We start from the raw sequence: 19,413 nt of genomic DNA on the forward strand, positions 1-19,413 counted from the left end.
ACAAAGAAGAAGAAGAAGAAGAAGAAGAAGAAGAAGAAGAAGAAGAAGAAGAAGAAGAAGAAGAAGAAGAAGAAGAAGAAGAAGAAGAAGAAAGAAAGAAAGAAAGAAAGAAAGAAAAAATCCAGCGATTTGACATATATATATATCTAGATCTATTACATGTATTATTATACTTTGCAAACATTGAACATGAAACATTAAAAGGATTTGTTGTGTTTTTTTAATGGATCTCTATTCGCCCACGTACAAAAAGTACAATTATTGTTTATTTAGATCTAGGCCTACTACACGAACAGTTTAGCAGTACGCTACGCCATGTGCCGGATACAATTACTGAAACAGCAACAATTCTGGCAGGCTAAACAATAATCATATTTTATTTCCAGCCCCCTCCCTCTCCGTGCAGTCTTTATAAGGACACCGTTCTACGGTATACCGTGTATTTCTCTCACCGCAGAATTTTGCAAATTTAGATAGCCAAATTATGCAAGACAAATGCAAAATTATGTAAAAATTATGCAAGTTAGCGTTACGCCATTCATGACACGTTTTGCGCTTTTTCAACAAGAGTTTTCGTGTTTTAGATTTATGAACAGAAGAATTGAAAACAAAACATATGAGTATCAGTAGTTTTTTGTGTATTTGAAAAGATACACATCAGTCAGAAAAAAAACAACCAAAAAATACATGTATAATCTCTGTAACTTTCAGCTGTAGAGAGGAAAGAAAAATGATTTTTAACAATTTAAAAAAAAGACATCTGGACCTCTGATGCTGGCACATAATTAAAACCAGGGACACCTGTCAAACATGAAACATCAGCAGACATGAGAACAACTTTTGATGGATAGAAAAATGGAACATGCTCAAGGAACAAAAATCCCCAACAAGGGAAATAACCATCTTGTCACTTAAATGAGACTTATTACTCCGATTACTTCCCTTTAGTCATATCACGAGGCGTTAAAATGTTTTGGGGAAAAATTTATTTAAAAACGTGAAAAAACGCAGGCAATCCAAAATTATGCAAAAGTTGCTGAATTATTAGAAAAAATGCGGCGGTTCAATCGCATATTCCAATGGGGACAGGTATTTACTGCCAGCTCCCTTTCTGTGTGGTCTTCACACGTATACCGTGTATTTACAATTTACAGTCAGCCTTTTTTAAAATGTGCGTCTACAGGGTTTTGCGACACAACCTTGCCATTGACCCGGCAGAAATGTTCATAATGTATGATAAGTTGTAATGTAAAGTTCAGCTGGAGCTGTAGGCTTCATTATGTAATTGGTGACTCACTACTTTTTCCTTACGCATGGCAATCGTGCAATACATGTACAGATTTACCATAGATGGGTTAAGATTTGCCAGTACTTACTTACTTGGTTGGAGAATAAGCATCATTGCAGGCGGCACAATGCCATAGCTGCTCCTCCCCCCTCTCCAAGATCCATGAAAGGGTCTGCTTGCTGATCGTGCCAGTTATCAGCCGGATGGGTATGTGAGGCAGCGTGGTGGAATCAGGCTCTCGTCAAAATAATCAAAGTGAAGAAACTTGCATTTTTCCGCAGGTTTGTAAATTTTTATCAAATTTTTGTTTTTTGGATCAACACCTTTCATGCCCATTAAACAACTCATTTTTGTGTGGATTTTTCTGAAAAACGTTGATTAAAGGCACAAAAATGTAAATTTTCAGTTACCACGGACTCTTAAGCTAAGGAAATATATAATCTTTGGAGGCCATTTTCTCACTAATTTCACGTCTGAAAACAGGTGACCCCCACCTTCTTCTTTCGCAAATATCTAGACTTGTTTTCAAGATAAATGTATATTTTTTTCATCTAAATAAAGACAAATGAATAAGCTTTAACTTTAAGATGATACCAATAACCGTACATGCCCAAAAATTGCCGAGAGCCTGATTCCACCACGCCGCCTCACATATTCTTCTGGCTAGTCCACGCAGGTTGCTGTCTCTGACCGATCCTCTCGGGACACCAGCTTCCCTTAGACTTTCCATTGTGTGGGATGTGATGCCTTCATCCTCTCTGTGGTCGTTGAACCATGCTGTCAATGATGCCATGACTGTAGGTGGATTTAATTTTAATTGCATGGTGCCGCCAATCTCAGCCTGGTCGGCTAGCTTATCATCAGCACGTCCAGTGCCTTGAACTCCTGCATGACCAGGACTAAAGATCCATACAATCCTTGTGAGCCGGCTACTTTGAATTGCCTCTCGCCAGTCTGCATACATCATGTGTTTCTCCACTTTTTCGAGAGTACTCATCGAGTCGGTGACAAGGATGGCAGACTGATACTCCGTCATCTTACTCCAGTGATACTGTGATGGCTTTCATCTCCATGCACATGCTGGACGAGGTTATACAAGTGGCGCCTGACAGCTCTATCTGTATGACCCCGTTTACACGGGCGCTGAAAGCCCATCCAGATTTGACTCCACGCTCTACGGATCCATCTGTGAAAATGCCTGCCCTGTCCACAGCTCTCCTCTATCAGCGTCTGTACCTCGGCATTGGCTGCTCCCTCTGGCCACTCTCGATATTCTCTGCCAGAGGTTGCTACCACTTGAGTATTCTGCCCAAGCGTGTCAGTGACGCTGACCCTTGCGCTGCCCCTTCGGATACCATGTCTTGCACTTTATATAATTTAGCCAAAGTTGTCGCTACCTTTCATCCATTCAGTCTCTCTAAGCAGACGTGTGTGTACAGTTCTTCTCACTTTGTCATGCAGTGGGTGCTGACTATCTCAATACGCTTTCACCCGAGCAATCTTGTGACGTTCTACCATGGCTAGGAGGTCCAAGAAGATAAAGCATAGCCTGTGTCTCTTGTGCACCCGAGGACAGTCCGCATAGTACCTTCGTTCTGAATTCTTTCAAGGCGTTTCAGCTGCGACGTTGACAAAGTGAGGAGACCGAGGCCATAGTCTATCACAGACAGCACAAGAGTCTGGTACAATGTATCATGTAGTAAGAGCCGTATGGCTAAAATACTAAAATTCTCTGCGGGATTCTGCTACAAGCCATGGTTTTTAGTGCAGTCAGACCTTTTATGGCTCTTGGGTTGATCCTGGTTATGTGATCTTTACCTGAGACTGATCTGTAAAAGGTGATACCTAGACATATATCCCAATGAGTGCTTATTCTTCAGGACCCTGTCGGTGACTGTGGCTATGGGCATCTCTGCTTTCACTTTCACTGCGTCAGCGTGGTTATCATTATTCAACACAGGCCTTGTCGTTGTGGTCTACACACCATTGCCCAAATTGATACAGCTCCAGTTGCACCGCGTTAGCTTCTTCTTTCCGGTCCTTACCATGTCAGTACATACAAAATACAAGGACATCATCCGCAAAGCTCAGAACACGCCTCAGGCCTTCCAGTTGTCCAGAAGTGATTCCAACTTATATTTATTAATGTTGAATAACACTAGTGAGAGTGACGATCCTGCGGCAACCCCGGGGAGATGTTTCATGAGTTAGATGTCCAGTTTCCCAGTCACATTTCAACTCTCTTCTTCAGTAACTGTAAAGCCTCACCCACCCATATATCATGAGTTGTGGGATAATCTTCAGGTTGGTCATTGTTCTCAAAAGGACATAGATCGTACCCAACCCTATTGTAGGCATCCTCGAGGTCAAGCGCTGCTATCAGAGTCTCCTCGCCTCTTTCAAACCCATTATAAACATCTGATTCTAGGACAGCAGCATTCATCCACGTTTCCTTCCCCCTTCTGTCGCTACCCAGTGTCTCTGGAACTGAAAGTGCCTCTTCCTTTTCTAGCTCCTTTGCAATCGAGTATCGAGTACCCCAACTCTTTTTCTAATTCTAAGAGCTTGCTCACGCAATTTTTCATCGTGATTGCTTGATAAGCAGCAATCTTACTCTAGTCCTTGTCAGGCTTGGGGAGTGGTACTAAGTGGCAGTTTGTCTTTTTAGTCTCATAAGTCTCTACCACTCTACCTCTTGTCAAGATGACAAACGGTGCCATCTCGTTATACCGCCAGCTCCGCTGCAACACCAACTCATGCTAGTCCCAAGGCAGGCGGTATAAAATATGGACAAAATAACTTCTACTTCCATGTGTGGGAATTGAACTGACGTCTCCTTTGTTTTTCATACACTATACAAAAGTTGTTTGTTTTAGTTTTAGAGGTTTTAATTTTACGCGGTAGCAACTGCATAAGGTCATATGAGCGCCAGAAGATTAAAGTCGTGTTGCAAGAGAGTAACAAACATAAAAAAGAAGGAGGGGGAGATAAGGACGATAGATGTTTGATAGGAAAGAAGAACCAAACCACATCAGAGCACCCACCAACCCCCCACATACATAAGAGAATCTAAAAGCACTTCCAATACAATTAGGTCACATGACTACCCAAGATTAGAGGCGTCATAAGAGAGTAACAACACAAAAAGGAAAAAGGAGAGATATTGACAATTATGTTTGATTATTTTGATAGGAAATAAGGAGTAAACCACACCAGAGCACCCACCAACCACCTACGTCTCCTTGTGTAACGACAGAGAACACCATTACAACAGTCGCCGGTCAGCATTAAAATTATGGGAAAAAATCTGATGTATAATGTAGACTAGATCTAATCTTTTAAATGGGTATGGGTTTAACGCCTCTATCAACATTATTGGGTCATTTAAGACTAAGAGGCGGGACCTCTGACCATATCCAAAAGGACCGAGCCAAATGGGAATTTCGTGTAAAGTGTCTATTCCACCAAGGACACAATGTCGAACCGAGCTGAGACTTGTCGAACCCTCAACCTCACGATTACGAGTCCGGTAGCCTAACCACTGGGCTACCAACGCCACTAGACTAATCTTAGCTTAGGTAGAACTTCAACACCAAAACTCTCAGACTTCACATAGAAGGCACTGGCTACTACTACTAGTACTACAAGCATATGATGCACTTGATGAGTCACAAAAAAATGAAACAATTAGAGAGCAATACACATTTACTTAACGTCTCCCAAAATTGTACCGTACTCTCCAAGATTATGTGGGATCTCCCCATTGAAAGTCCATTTCTCTGATAAGAAGACTGAGCCAAGTGGGTGGTAAGCCATGAAAACAGCCCAAACAACTACAGTGGAAACCATATAACAGGCATCCGGTAATAACAGGCATCCGGTAATAACAGGGATGTTTAAAATCCCCGTTTTTCCTACTCTTTGTCTCTACATGTATTAAAAGTCATCGGCAATAACAGTAGGTCCTCATCGGAGCCCAACCGGTTATAGCAGGGACAAAGGCTAGTTAACAACGTGTAAAAAAAAAAAAAAAAAAAAGAGAGAGAGAGAGAGAGAGAGAGAGAGAGAGAGAGAGAGAGAGAGAGAGAGAGAGAGAGAGAGAGAGAGAGAGAGAGAGAGAGAGAGAGACGAACGGTCGGCCTAGATCTAAGCCTACTTCTTTCATTATGGTTACCAACGATGTCAAGCGCTAGAGAAAATGCCTTTCAATTGACAAAAAATATGAAATAATCCAGACTGTTGACAAAAAGCAAGCTCCACTGGCAGAAATTTGTCGTCAGTTCGACATTCCACAAGGGTCGATTCCCACCATTATCAAGGATAGAGAGAAGATAGTGGCAGCATACTCCAATGATAAGTTTGCTCTGGATCGAAAGAAGATGAGACTACCCGATGCAGATGCTGTGGACCAAGCTCTTCTGATGTGGTTTAAGGACGTAAGGAGAAAGTCGGTGCCACAACCCATGTTCGTGGGTACTTCCGGCTAGTGAAACTACCCATGAATAAGTACAGCTAGATTAGTCCACAAATGCTCAATTTCCTTGCATTTCGGATTTAACAGGGATCAGATATAACAGGACCATTTCTCTACTCCCACCATCCCTGTTATATCAAGTTTCCACTGTAAATTACAAGAACGTTGTAAATGAATCAGATGAGCTAATGGTGCATCTATGTAAGATGAGACATTTTGAATACCCCATATAATAATGAGAAGATATCATCACGAAAACAGACATTGACTTCATTGAGAGTAGGAAATGCAAAACCAGTTGACAGAAATAGAAACCTACACAACTTGGGAAGAGTAAAAAAAGAAAAAGTAAGATCTGTACAGGTAGGACCTTCCACCCTAATCACAGGTAACAGAAGTTACGAGGGAAAGGGAAGACAGAAAACCTGCCAATGATGGTGATAATCTACTTTCTTCAGGAATTCCACATTTCTTATCAAGCACACAGTAGCCTACTTTTTTGTCAGAGACACATTTTTCACCATTCATTCCTATTATTATGGCACTCATACAAAAGATTGAAAGAGAAAAATTAATAAATCCCTTGATAGCCCATGTGAAAAAGCAAAAATTACAACACTGTGGTGAAAATACATTTTAATTTTACACAAATTTTTATTTTCCGTAACATACAGTAGCCTACAGAGCTATGGACACATTTCACACCACTTCGACTTTGATTTTGAAATCACAAACTCGTACAAAATGAAATTCCCTTGTTCCCTGACTCAAAATCAAATGTCACGTTCACTAGACCATGTCTTTTTAAAGAGTTCACAAATTGTACCAGTTTGAATCTGCTTCAACAGCTTACACTTACACATATGCCAAGCATACCATACCATACTTGAGGAAAGAGCTCATTTAACAAGAATCACACCAAGAGATGCTACATGCCAAATAACAATTAATCACAAATAATATAATAACAGTTCAGCCTATTCATGCTTATTATCCTTCTTTTCTTCTGGCACAGCATCATATGTGAGGTCGAGAGGTCGATCAAAGCCCATCAGATGTTTGTACACTTGAAGACTAGTAAAATCACCTTCGTGTGCAAATAAAGGGCGTCCCTTGGCAGTGAACATAGAAAACACACCTGGAACATCGGGCACCTCAACATCGGCAGCCGTGAAGGTGAAAGGCACTCGCCTTGCAAAAAATGTGAAAAGCATGGCAGTGAATACCTTAGTCTCAGGGTTGAAATACAGTTCTGAGACATACTTCTTGGCTACAAAATGAATGAGAATTGGGTTCATGAAGATGAATCCATTGACTGCTCCGAAGAACGGAATGGCTGCACTCAGAGGCATGTCCTGGTATGTCATGATAAGATAGGGCTGGATACCTAAACCAATGCCACTTGTTGTCAAAGAAAATATTTTCAGTGCTTTGAATAAATGACCCACACGACCTTGGTAGACAAGATAACCACGATCATCTTTCACTGCAGTGTCTTGACTCGCAAAAGACTTGGCATTTGTAGACAAACTCTGGACATCCCAGGTTCGTCTGTTAAGAGCAGAAAAAGTTCTACGTGTTGATACCTCCGGGCTGAAGTCTAAACTCGGAAGTTTTGCAGCTGACGGAAGACATAACTTTTCAAACACATTCTTCACTGATGACCTCGTTGTCACCAAGTGACAAGGGAATTTCCTGAGGAACATGGCCATGTCTGGGTCTCTGAAACAAAATGCACAAAAGAATGGTTTTAAAAATAGGGTGTACATGTAGGCCTTTTTTATACAAACAAAACAAAAAAATATAATGTAAAGTGGGTATGCAAATTATATTTCAGACAAAGTAATTTTTATTATAATATAAAGGAAAACATTTCTTTTACATATATATAGATTATACTGTGAGTATTAGTATGCTGAATGATACCTTTATTTTAACCATTCACCTAACATCATCTCTGTCATTCACTTCAGGAGCAGACAGGATCACCAACCGGTTCCTTGAGAGGAGAAAACACTGCCAAAAATTATCATTACCCTTTTGTACATGATGTACAAATGCAATGCAACATACGGCACAGATGAAAAAATTGAAAGGTTGAAAATTCATACTAGCTCAGTAACAAATCTCCTCATCCACCTGCTTCTCTGCCCTCCTTTAACTGAGGTCAAGGGATTGATAAACGATACCGGTATGTTGAGCAAAGTCACAATATTATATATTGCCTCAAGCCCCACACTAGCCACCTGACACAGCCTCTGGACCAGGCGCTCTTCAGGGCCATCACGCCAGCGTGGCAAGAGGGGGTAAGGAAGTTCATGACTGAAACCATGGAATCTGTCACACTGAGGACGTTTGCCGGCGTCCTGAATTGAAGGCCTGGACAACAGCAGCTCAGCCTGGAAACAGCCATGAGGGCATTCACCAAGTCACGGCGGTTTCTTTACAACCCTGACGTTGTCCTCACAAGTGACAAGCTGAACCCAGCTGCACCTTTGCAGGGTCCCCTGCCCCTACCCTCCACTTGTCACCCACTTCGTCTGCCTCTGCCCCATCCACCTCTTCTGCCTCTGAGCTATCCACAACATCACAAACTCGCCGTCATCGACTCAAAGAAATATTCTCCATTATCTTTAAGCTTGGGGAGGAGAAGGTGGACCTGTACCTCAAGAAGTATGACACTGGATATGACCTCAAGATCGACCCCGACTACAATGTGTGGTCCAACCTGACGGACACTATTGAACAACTGGCTCCTCCGCTCCCCCAGCCATCAGCGAGAGCCCTGGAACATCAGATCCCCTCCAAGCAGATGACCATTGACAAGGTGCTCACATTGCTGCCATGTTTGAAGAATAAGACCATTAAAAGACCTCAGCCACCTGTGCCACTGTCCATCAGTAGAAATGACCAGAAAGCGATGATACTCACAAAGAAGAGGAAGGCGGAAGAAGAACAGCAGAAGGAAGAGAGAAAGAAGCAAAGGGAGCAGAGAAAGATGGAACGGCTAGGACAAGCTGAAGACAAGAAGGAACGCCAAAAAGAGAAGAGGCAAAGAAGGAGAAAGAGAAGGATTTTAAGAAGAGGAGAATTCAGAAGGAAATGAATGCTTTGGTTGTGGCCTCACAGAAGAAGAAATAGATCAAGATTCCTCTAACTCAGGAGAAGAGCCGATGTATGACGACAGCTCTGACGACTGAAAGGACATTACAGTCGACTGTGCTGGGTGTGGAGCCACCTCCGTAAGACAAGTAGTGCGCACCCAGTGCATGCTTTGTGACAAGAGGTGGCACGCCAACTGTGTCAAACAGAATCAGAGGGACCTGAAGGACAAGACCCAGGAAGACCTGGATGCCAGGGACATCGAGCTCTTTTGCTGTGTAGGCTAATCTCCCCATCCCAATTTGTTTCATACAATTAGTGTGAACAATATATCTTTGTTCATCCATGTGCACTTAGATCCACATGTAGCTCTTCTTTTCAGTCCTTATATTTAATTCATGATTTTCAGAGTTATCTAGACTCACTAACAGATTACTGTTTACAGTGTAAGTGTTTGCTTCAGTAATTTTAAAAATTCTTTCTCATGAGTGTCACTTGTAACTAACTTTTGTGTAATTTGTAAGAATATTTCCTCCTTCGTGAGTAAAAAAATAATATAATCATTTCGTTAGCCTAAGATTCATAATAATAAGTTGTTAGGACATGTTGCAAAACCCGCCCTATCCTAGTGCGCAGCCCCTCCATAAAACGCTTCACCCTCCGACAGGAGCGCGCATCCCCGCTGACTGTCGCACACACCCGTCCTCACTTTGTCACACTGTACAAAAACCACTACTACTGAGAGAGAAGGACAAACAAAGCAGGCATAGCTCGCTGGACCGACGATAAAAGAAGAAATTTACTTTTCATCAGTCATTGAGGGGTTACATTCCCTCTCAACGGGGACTGGCAAGGTGACCTTATCTTAGGTTGAGGGTAGCGCGGACTACCGCCTCTACTCTATATATATATATATATTTTTTTAAAAGTTTGGTTCAGTATTTTTAAGCATTTTGTAATTTAAGGGAGTGTATACAGACCCGGAAACCGGGAACAAAGTCTCGAAGTATACAGACCCGGTAGGAGAAATCTTTTGTAATTTCGGAAAGTTTCAGCGCCCTCTTGATCTTGGCTCAGGGTATACCAACGACCTCCTTGGGGTAGACCTACTAGGCTCTTCTAGATTTATGGCCTAGGTCTAGATCATCTAGACAAACACATAATCATAGAAATCTAGTTTCAAGGCCTAGATCTAAATAAAGATTGCTGAGTCTTTTCGATGAACGATCGTTTTTCCTCCGTTTTGGAGTTGAAGTTGAAGGAATCAATTTAACAATTTGAAGCAAAGAACAATGTCATAAAATTTCAATCGAGCAGCCACCCTCTCTATTTCTGTTTTCTGTCTCTCGATCTCTCCCCCTTCTCTTTCTCTCTTTGTCTTTCCTCTGTGTATCGCTCGCCTTCTCTTTCTCTTTGTTTGTCTCTGTCTTTCTTTCTCCCCCTCCTACTGCTATCTTCCTTTAACTTTCTCTCATCTCCCTGTCAACTGGGCTAACACTTCCCCCTGTTCTCTACCCCCTTTTCTCTCTCTCACACACACACACTCTACCAGGTCTGGGTACTGAAACTTTCCAAAATCACAAAAGATTTCCGCTACCGGGTCTGTATACTTCCTGACTTTGTTCCCGGTTACCGGGTCTGTATAAATATAATACTTCGTTTGTAAAAGTATTATAATGTTGAAAGTGGCTATTCTCACCCGCCCAGAAGTTCTCGCAAGATCAACTCCTCCCCTCTTCTCTCTCTCTCTTTCTGAATACTGTCTATCGGTGTGGACGATCAAATTGACCAAAACAAAGTTAAAAAATTATGTTAAAACACAAAAGTAAATTAATTTGGTTGTCTACAAAGATGCTACGGCTATTTAACTTTTCGAATCGAGCCGAACTACGCGGGTGAGCTTTTGCCAAAAGGTGGGGGTGTTTGCATGAGGACTTTTTTAATCAACCACTACTCATGGTAAAATATGTTTTCTTCTGAAAACTTTATGCATATGGCAAGGAAATAAGTTGGTCAAGCTGCATGAGCAAGTGGATTGATGTGTGCATCTTATATCTCTACATAGAAAGATAATAGTACTAAAAATAGGGCATTTTTTACTCATCCTGAGTGCACACGTAATTGTATGTTAAATACAGAATATTGTTAATCTTAAACTATCAAACAGTAGTGCATTCAAACATTGAAAATAGTTTGTATACACCATCATAACAGCGTGTGTCCATTAAAAGGGTTTTATTTTTTTATATTAATGATGTTATTGCTGAGTAAAATTTATAAGTTCGTTCATAACTCGTGTCATAATTACATCATCAGACTTTCCAAGGTCTAGAAAACCCAAATCGTTAAACATATCATCCTGGGAAATGACCGGTATTAAATATTGGTTTGACATTGATCCATCAGAAGGGTAATTTTCCGCTCCATCGCATGGTTTTGCTTAAATATGACTTTGATTGAGATAATCCAGGTTTGTCATAATGATGTTATGAACAAACACTTTATGATATTTCTGCAAAATATCATGTGAGGGACTTCCCACTATCACAACATCCTTTTATATGGTGGAATGAACATGGAAGAGTATCGTGCTGATGATTCAAAAGAGAAGCGAAGAAGAGGCAAAAATATGCTTGTCATAATGGATTGTCATCATGTTATGAACGTGACAGTGTGTCATAATGGTTATGAACGAAACCTTATTCCATGTAATTTACAGTTGTTTTGGGATGTATTTTTAATTTTAACCCAACTTGAGGATGTATCAGACCTTGCTTATATTCTGATATTTTGATTTTTATGATAAGTGTATGGGTCTGGATTTTAATTAGTATTTTACTTTTGTAGTAATGGTTATGAACGAACTACATATTGTACTCTGAGGGCTTTACAGAGTTGATAAACATTAAAAACATGTACACAGATACATATTATGAGGAAACTTTCATTTAATATGAAATTTTAAAGTAAATGACAGGTCAAAATATTAATTTTTAGGTCAAAACTGAAGTTTGTCATAATAGTTATGAACGAACAATTAAAGGTATTCTAAGGGTTTTTCAGTGATTAAACTTTGAATTCTTCCAACATATAACCTTATTTTGAGGAGAGTCTCATAAATTAAAACAATTTTATGTGAATGACAGAACAATAAGTTAATTTTTTGGGCCCAAAGTAAAATTTGTCATAATAGTTATGAACGAAACAGTGTGTCATAACGGTTGTGAACGAAACCTAATTCCATGTAATTTACAGTTGTTTTGGGATGTATTTTTAACTTTAACCCAACTAAAGGACAGAATAGACCTTGTATACATTCTGATATTTTGATTTTTATCATAAGTGTATGGGTGTGGATTTTAATTAGTATTATACTTTTGTAGTAATGGTTATGAACGAACTATTTATAGTCCATTTTATATATTTTGAGGGCTTTTCAGTGTTAACAAACTTTAAAAACATGTACAGAGATACATATTATGAGGAGAGTTTCATTTAATAAAAGTTTAAAAAAATGAATGACAGATCAAAATGAGTAAATTTTTAGGTCAAAATTGAAGTTTGTCATAATTGTTATGAACGAACCATTTTAAAGGTATTCTAAGGGTTTTTCAGGAAATATAAACTTTGAATTCTCCCTACATAGAGGAATCTATCATTTTAAGGAAAGCCTCATAAATGAAAACCGTTTTATGTGAAAGACAGAACAATATAAGTAAATTTTAGGGGCCAAAAGTAAAATTTGTCATAATAGTTATGAACGAAACAGTGTGTCATAATGGTTATGAACGAACTTTAAATTTACGAAGTGACTATTTCTCCGAACGTTCGGAGAAATAGTGCCCATCTTTATTTCTCCGAACGGTTTCCGGCTTCCGGTCTCGTGATGTTTTGCCTATTTATTGCGAGAGTTCGGCGCCAACTTTCATTTTGCCTCTGGTCTGGGGGAAGGAACACCGCATGGAAAGCCCGCCTACAGACAACCTTCAGTAAAACCCACCACCATCATGCACATGTACACACACAAACTTATACACACACTAATTAAACAAACATGACCAATGGACAACTTTTGAACGTATGACGAGCTGAGCTGTGGAAGGAGAGACAGTGTGAGTGAAAGAGCGGGTTAAAGGAAGAATGTGCAAGTGTATCCACACCCGACAGCAACTACAAGACGACGACACCGACCCCCCTGGCCTGGTCCACAGCTCACGAACGAAAATAATGCAGCTTAGGCAGTGTTTTGCCTATATTATTGTCCATGGTTCGCAGGGTGCAAGGGAATGAGTGAGATTTTCTTTGTGTATGCCTGGAGGGAGGGGGTGGGGTGTGAAAGCCATGCGGACGGGGATGAGCCGCGGGAGAGAACACGGGAATTGAATGAATGAGTGAAACTGAAAAAGATGAACGACTCGTGAGCCCTGGAGTGAATGGATCCTGTGTTTCTATTTTTGTATACTTTGAACTGTTACTGAATGAAGGCTGAAATAAAGCCCGAAAAACAAACACACACACACTCACTCTCCACTTACACACTTACTATCACACACAGACACACTCACACACGCACATACACACACACACACACACACACACACACACACACACACACACACACACACAGGAACAAATTTTTGGGTCTATATTTATTTCAATTTTCAAGAGCTAGTCTAGAGATTTTTAGATGAGTGTAAAAACGTGAAAAAGAAAGGTTTCACAACAGAATGAAATCAAAATTAGAACCGCCCATGATAAACAACAAACATTAACAAATGAGGGCGTGTGTCCACCTGTCCGAAGAAGATTGGCTGTTTTAACCCTAAATGTGAGTAATTTTTTTTTTTTTTAAAGGAGAGGATATTACATGTAAATTATGGAATCACACACCTTAAGGGGCCTGCCAGTGTCGGTACATTATTGGTCGTGGCAGTGACCACCGCAGATGCCAGTTCTAATAGTTCTATGTGTCGTTATCAATAACCCTCCGTAGATCTAGATCTAGATCTAGACAGCACACGAGTGAACACAACACATTACGTTTAAGAGCAGCACCCTTCATAGGCAACTCGTCATATCTGTAGCGAAAAACTGTTTGGAATTGTAGCATTCTTTTTATATAAATATTTACTGCGGACATTTTTTGGACCGCTTGAACCATATTGTATACGAACAATCTTTGGTAGGCCTATACTATAATTATAGATCTATATAATATCCGAAATTTGCGGGAAAGGACGTGATTTCAGAGTGTTCGGAGAAATAGTGCCCAGCTTTATTTTCCCGAACGTTCGGAGAAATAGTGCCTAGCTTTATTTTCCCGAACGTTCGGAGAAATAGTGCCTAGCTTTATTTTCCCGAACGTTCGGAGAAATAGTGCCGGCCTTAAATTTATGCATAATATGCCTTAAGACCAGTCTGCGTTTAAAAATAGCTGTTTAATGGTCTTTCATTTATCACTTGACTATAATTAGTCAATTGAGTGTTATTTTAGACAATTCTAGTCGATGAAACTTGATATAATTGATAGTATTTTGGTCACTTATTGTTCGTTCATAACTATTATGACACAAAAAAGTAATTTTATCAAAAATTAATAAAAGATTTTTATAAATTGTCAATTCTATGTAGTTTTGGAAGTTATTTGCTATGTCTCAAAATATAACATCAGCCTAGCTGAAGAAAGGAACTTTGTTGAGTATTCATAAATTTGTGTCATCATTGTTATGAACGAACTTTTTGCTATTTCCGTCATTCAAGTCAGAATTACACCAAGACCCTTGCATATACAGCTTTGGCAGTTACTGAGCCTGAAAGAGCAATCATTAGGCTATACAATATGGGTGATTAAAGAATTATTACATAAAGTTGATTTTGGACCTCATTTGTCACACCCAGGTATCCCACCTTTTGGCAAATGCTCGGGTCGCCATTTTGTTTTGCCCGGAAATTCTCACGCTACTCCTCTCTCTCTTTCTCTCTCCACTAGGGTAGAGGGTGCATATTCCGACACTGTGTGCTATTCCGACACCCCTCGTGGGGTGCACTCCAAAAACAACGAACGGTGCGGAAATACTACAACTTATGCGCGCGGGTCTATTTTTAACCGGCAGCCGAACTATCTTTTTTTAATTATGTGCGTCATTTCTAAATATAGGTGTAATAGTTTTCCCATAAACCCCCAAGAAGTGACACCGCTCTTTTGCGCGTCCAATTTCGAACGTTTTCAAGCTCCGTGTTTCTAAAGCAGCAATATCACAAGTTGAGTAAACAAGTCCTATTTCTTGTGTAAAAGGCTGTATGTGATAAATGAATGTACTAAATGAATATTAGATGATTAAAATTGCTGTTTTCAACAAAATTTGATAGATTTTATTGCTTTAAACTGGTTAAATATGTGCTCAAAAAGTGTCGAATTTCCCCACATCAAAAAATGCCACTCTCAGAATTACGACACCCCTTCTGTCAATAATTCGACACCCCATGCTGCTATTTCGACACCCCTGGTGGTAATGTCGACACCCCCTGTGGGTTATTTCGACACTATGTCAGTAGATTCATTTTCAATACAATGTTATGTATATGACTATGTATCCATTTATGTATTTTGTGAATTGCAGTGTGAATATTATTTTTTGCTCATTTCGTGACGATGTGTAAGCGTGTGCGTGTGATAAGCAAGTAGATGTGTGTGTGCGCGTATGTGCGTGTTTGTGTGTGTGTGTGTGCGTGTGTCTGTGTTTGGCGTACATATGTGTGTACATGTGTGCGTGTTATGTGTTCGTGAGTGTGTATGTGTGTGTGTGTGTGTGTGTTTGTGTGTGTATGAGTGTGTGTATGTGTGTGTGTGTGTGTGTGTGTTTGTGTGTGTATGAGTGTGTGTATGTGTGTGTGTGTGTGTGTGTGTGTGTGTGTGTGTGTGTGTGTGTGTGTGCAGCAGATGCAGCAACAGCAACAGCAGATGCAGCAGCTGCAGCAACAGCAGCAGCAACAAGACCAACAAGAGCAGCAACAGTAACAACAGCAGCAGTGGAAACAAATGCAGCAGCAACAACAAGAACCACAGCAGCAGCAACAACAAGAACCACAGCAGCAGCAACAACAAGAACCACAGCAGCAGCAACAACAAGAACCACAGCAGCAGCAACAACAAGAACCACAGCAGTGCAGCAACAACAAGAACCACAGCAGCAGCAACAACAAGAACCACAGCAGCAGCAACAACAAGAACCACAGCAGCAGCAATAACAACAGATGCAACAACAACAGATGCAACAACAACAGATGCAACAACAACAGATGCAACAACAACAGATGCAACAACAACAGATGCAACAACAACAGATGCAACAACAATAGATGCAACAACAACAGATGCAACAACAACAGATGCAACAGCACCAGCAGGAATAAATGCAACATCAGCAGCAGCATAGGAGCAGCAGCAGCAGATGACTCAGATGAGTCTACTGAACTTGAGAAGTCAAATTTGTTTGTTTTGTTTCATTTTGTTGTTGATTTTTATTTTGTTCCTTTTTAATACTTTTATAGGGTTCTTTTGCACCTGGTAGCCTAATGATAGGAATTCAGCGAGGGCAGCATGTGTTGCACTGAATTCCAGAGTAATAAATTTTGATGATTTACGCCTTGTTTCTTGTTCAATGATTTTACTAAACTAGCACTACCTTGGGCTCTACAGTTATGGTGGTGGAGATGATGATGCGGGTGATAGGCCTAGTAACGATGATGCTGGTGGTAGCGGTGGTGATAAAGATGATGACATGATGGTGATGGTGATGATGAAGATGGTAGGGCAATGCTGGTGCTGGTGATGATCATGGTAATGAACTAATACTAATTCAGTTGTTGCAGCTGTTACTGATGTTGAGGTCAGTGATGCTGCTGTCGCTGATGGTTATGTTAATAATTATGATAATTGTAGTGATAATAATATTGTGGATATTTGATGATGCAGCGAAACCACAATCAGGTGAAAGGACAGGGCAATATGTTTGCCTCACTCAGTCAGTGTATACTAGCCAAACGACAGACCAACTACTTTTCCTTTAATGAAATTAATGCCGTGTGTCAAGCAGAAAAGAAATGCTAATACTGAAATGCCGAGGATCGAACCCACGACCTCCTGGACCCAAGCCTAGCCTAGGCCTAGCCTAGCCTAGGCCTAGGCCTAACTACAGCACTGGGCCAGTCCGGGCCTTGGGTGTCGCATTTCCCCACAGTGGTGTCGTAATTGGAACAACCGGTGTCGAAGTTCCCCTCACAGGGGTGTCGGAATTAGAACAAGGGGTGTCGAAATTTTGAATTACGCACCCCACACACTTTAAGAGAGGGTTACAATCAACTTGACAGGCACATTCACTTGTTTTATACAACAAACAGTTTCTAAGAGGTTTCTCCACCATCTGGTGACAGAACCTCGCCGCTCAATTGATTTTATCCGACTACACAGACCAATGAACACAGCAGCAGTCTCAGACCTGCCAGAAGGGGTGTCGAAATATGCACCCTCTACCCTACCCACAGACAAAATTGTACTCTTTTAGTAGGCTACAGTTGTAATGGAACGTTTGTTCACGGCACAGAATTCTACAATTTTTCTGTTATCACAGTGTAGAATTCTGTGGTTTAGGGTGAACGCAAAATTTGGTGAACGCGCAGCGGGTGAGAATAGAGGTGGCCTATAATGTTTGTGGCTTTAGCAGGAGGGGGAGAACCTGCACCCCCTTTTGTTGGAATTTATTGGGCGGATTCCACACGGTAACTCGAATTAAATTGTCCTTGACTGGAGCTGTCAAATGTGCTTCAATGTTGCTCTAAAAAGTTAGCTCGATAAGTCATCAAATTTACCAAAATATAAGTCATCAATTGAATTCTCTAAGTGCACCAACTCTTGTATATATAGCTTGCTCAGTTGACCTTGTCACGGTAAGTGCCGGCCCTCTGAGGCTGAGGATCTCCTCCCTGATGATGATAGTGTGTAAAAAGATCAACCAAAAAGGTCTCAATAACAAAATTATGAACTTACACTTGTGATTTTCAAGGATCAGTAATACTGATCAATACATCCTGAGCGGCTTTCTACTTTGGGATAATAAAATTCTTTCTATTTGTGCCAATGGTCTTCTTACACTTCTCTACTTTCTAAATTCTAAAGCCACTCTCAATATAATTGTTCTTTCCTCGACTTCCACAGTCTCCCAAACACACAGAGAAGGGCGGTGCTCTTTTTCGCCAAAAGTTTACTTGGTAACTCTGGTGAAGGCCGAGGATATTCCCAGATTTTATTGAAGAGGCAAGTTGGGAGTTGGGAACTTAAAGACACCGCACACTGCACGCCAAATAATATGCGCGCTGTGTCAGTGCATTGAGCAATGAGCATTGCGCCTTGACTTGACACTTGACACTTGACACTAAAGGTATAGGCCAGGCCCATAGATGTACACTATAGTATAAAAGGGGATAAAACTCTATGACCAGGCCTAATCTAGGCTAAGTACTGCAAGGCTTGTCAATTTTTTTATTTTAATTGTTGTGCTTGCAGTTGCAGGACCATTGCAGGTGGCGTGGAGTGTAGGCTAGGCCTAAGTAAGTATGTGTATAGAATGTGCATCTAGAATCTAGAGTTAGAGTGCACACAGAAAAAAGGCTGAATAATAGCGTAGTCTGGCTCAGCAGGTAAGTCTAGATTCTAGAAAAAATATAGATATCTAGATCTAGATCTAGTCTATAGCCATAGCCTTTATACGACTGTCAGTGCGACAGTGTACAGTGTTCTGATTCTAATTTAAATTCAATTAACGAGGTCTAGATCTAACTCTAGATGTAGAGTTGATCTAGAATATAGATTCTACACGCGTTGTAGCAGAGCTAGCGCCGATTCAGGTGATTTGGTAGTTTCATTCGTTTAAAAGTCCAAATCCAAAGCAGAATGCCAGAGACCCTGAATTGCCAGAAAATCAAATTCAAGAAAAGAATGGCCCTTTTCGGGAGTTCCCACCCCCAATTGGAACTAAAACTTGTTGGTAAATTTGATTGAGTCGAGTGTGTTGACGATGATGCCTCCCTTCACAATACAGTATTGCGGCTAAATAAATGTAGAATGACGCATCTGCCTGATTGGCTGCTTATTTTAGATCTAGTATTTAATGTGATTTCATCACATCCTGGGATACCAAAGACCATGTAGACACGGTCTTTGGGGATACACACAGACTATTTTTTAGAAGACAGCGGAGTTGCCAAAGATTCTCTGTACTACACTACACACTACACGATCTTTGGAGTTACCACATGAGAAACAACATGTTGGGTCAGTGGCTTGTCCTATTATCCGTATCGATGTGTTTCGCACGTTAAAGTTTCACACTTGCGGCTAACTGCAGCACATTAGCCATGCTCTGGTGATGGAAGATCGCTTACATCGTTGATGTTCAGAACAGTAAAAACGCTGATGCTTGAAGTTGAAACACGGTAAACGCAAAGACAATAAAGCGCGCTAAAATTGCCGTAAAGAAGAAAGAAGCCGGGA

General features: G+C 40.7%; 3 protein-coding genes across 4 annotated transcripts in view; 2 read left to right on the forward strand and 1 right to left on the reverse strand.

The window, feature by feature from the left end:
- Positions 1–6,382: 6,382 nt before the first annotated feature.
- On the reverse strand, positions 6,383–18,105 carry LOC101860086 (transmembrane protein 70 homolog, mitochondrial). 2 transcript variants are annotated; one of them, XM_005094946.3, is made up of 2 exons: positions 17,911–18,105; positions 6,383–7,484 (listed from the first exon to the last, which is right to left on the reverse strand). In XM_005094946.3, exon 2 carries the CDS (start codon positions 7,472–7,474, stop codon positions 6,740–6,742), a length of 735 nt encoding a protein of 244 aa, XP_005095003.1. In that variant the 5' UTR covers positions 7,475–7,484; positions 17,911–18,105; the 3' UTR covers positions 6,383–6,739. The 2 variants fall into 2 exon arrangements, with proteins under 2 accessions (XP_005095003.1, XP_035824751.1); XM_035968858.1 differs by lacking the exon at positions 17,911–18,105 and adding an exon at positions 17,733–17,861.
- Positions 7,812–8,868, forward strand: LOC106011339. Its single transcript, XM_013080577.1, has 2 exons — positions 7,812–7,953; positions 8,264–8,868. Exons 1-2 carry the CDS (start codon positions 7,812–7,814, stop codon positions 8,866–8,868), a joined length of 747 nt encoding a protein of 248 aa, XP_012936031.1.
- Positions 18,106–18,538: 433 nt separating the features above from the next.
- The window catches only part of LOC101846871 (mitochondrial amidoxime-reducing component 1), a 20,272-nt gene continuing 19,397 nt past the window's right edge, over positions 18,539–19,413 (forward strand). Inside the window, exon 1 of the mRNA XM_013080591.2 lies at positions 18,539–18,560. The gene's annotated coding sequence lies outside the window, so the exon portion shown is untranslated. The remainder of the gene's footprint in view (positions 18,561–19,413) is intronic.

Source organism: Aplysia californica, unplaced genomic scaffold (genome assembly GCF_000002075.1).
Source record: "Aplysia californica isolate F4 #8 unplaced genomic scaffold, AplCal3.0 scaffold00092, whole genome shotgun sequence".
Lineage (NCBI taxonomy): Eukaryota > Metazoa > Mollusca > Gastropoda > Aplysiida > Aplysiidae > Aplysia > Aplysia californica.

Coding starts and splice junctions, on each gene's coding strand:
- LOC101860086 (XM_005094946.3), bottom strand. CDS start 7,474: ATGGCCATGTTCCTCAGGAAATTCCCTTGTCACTTGGTGACAACGAGG.
- LOC106011339 (XM_013080577.1), top strand. CDS start 7,812: ATGTACAAATGCAATGCAACATACGGCACAGATGAAAAAATTGAAAGG. Junction 7,954..8,263: donor GGGATTGATAAACGATACCG/GTATGTTGAGCA, acceptor GCACCTTTGCAG/GGTCCCCTGCCCCTACCCTC.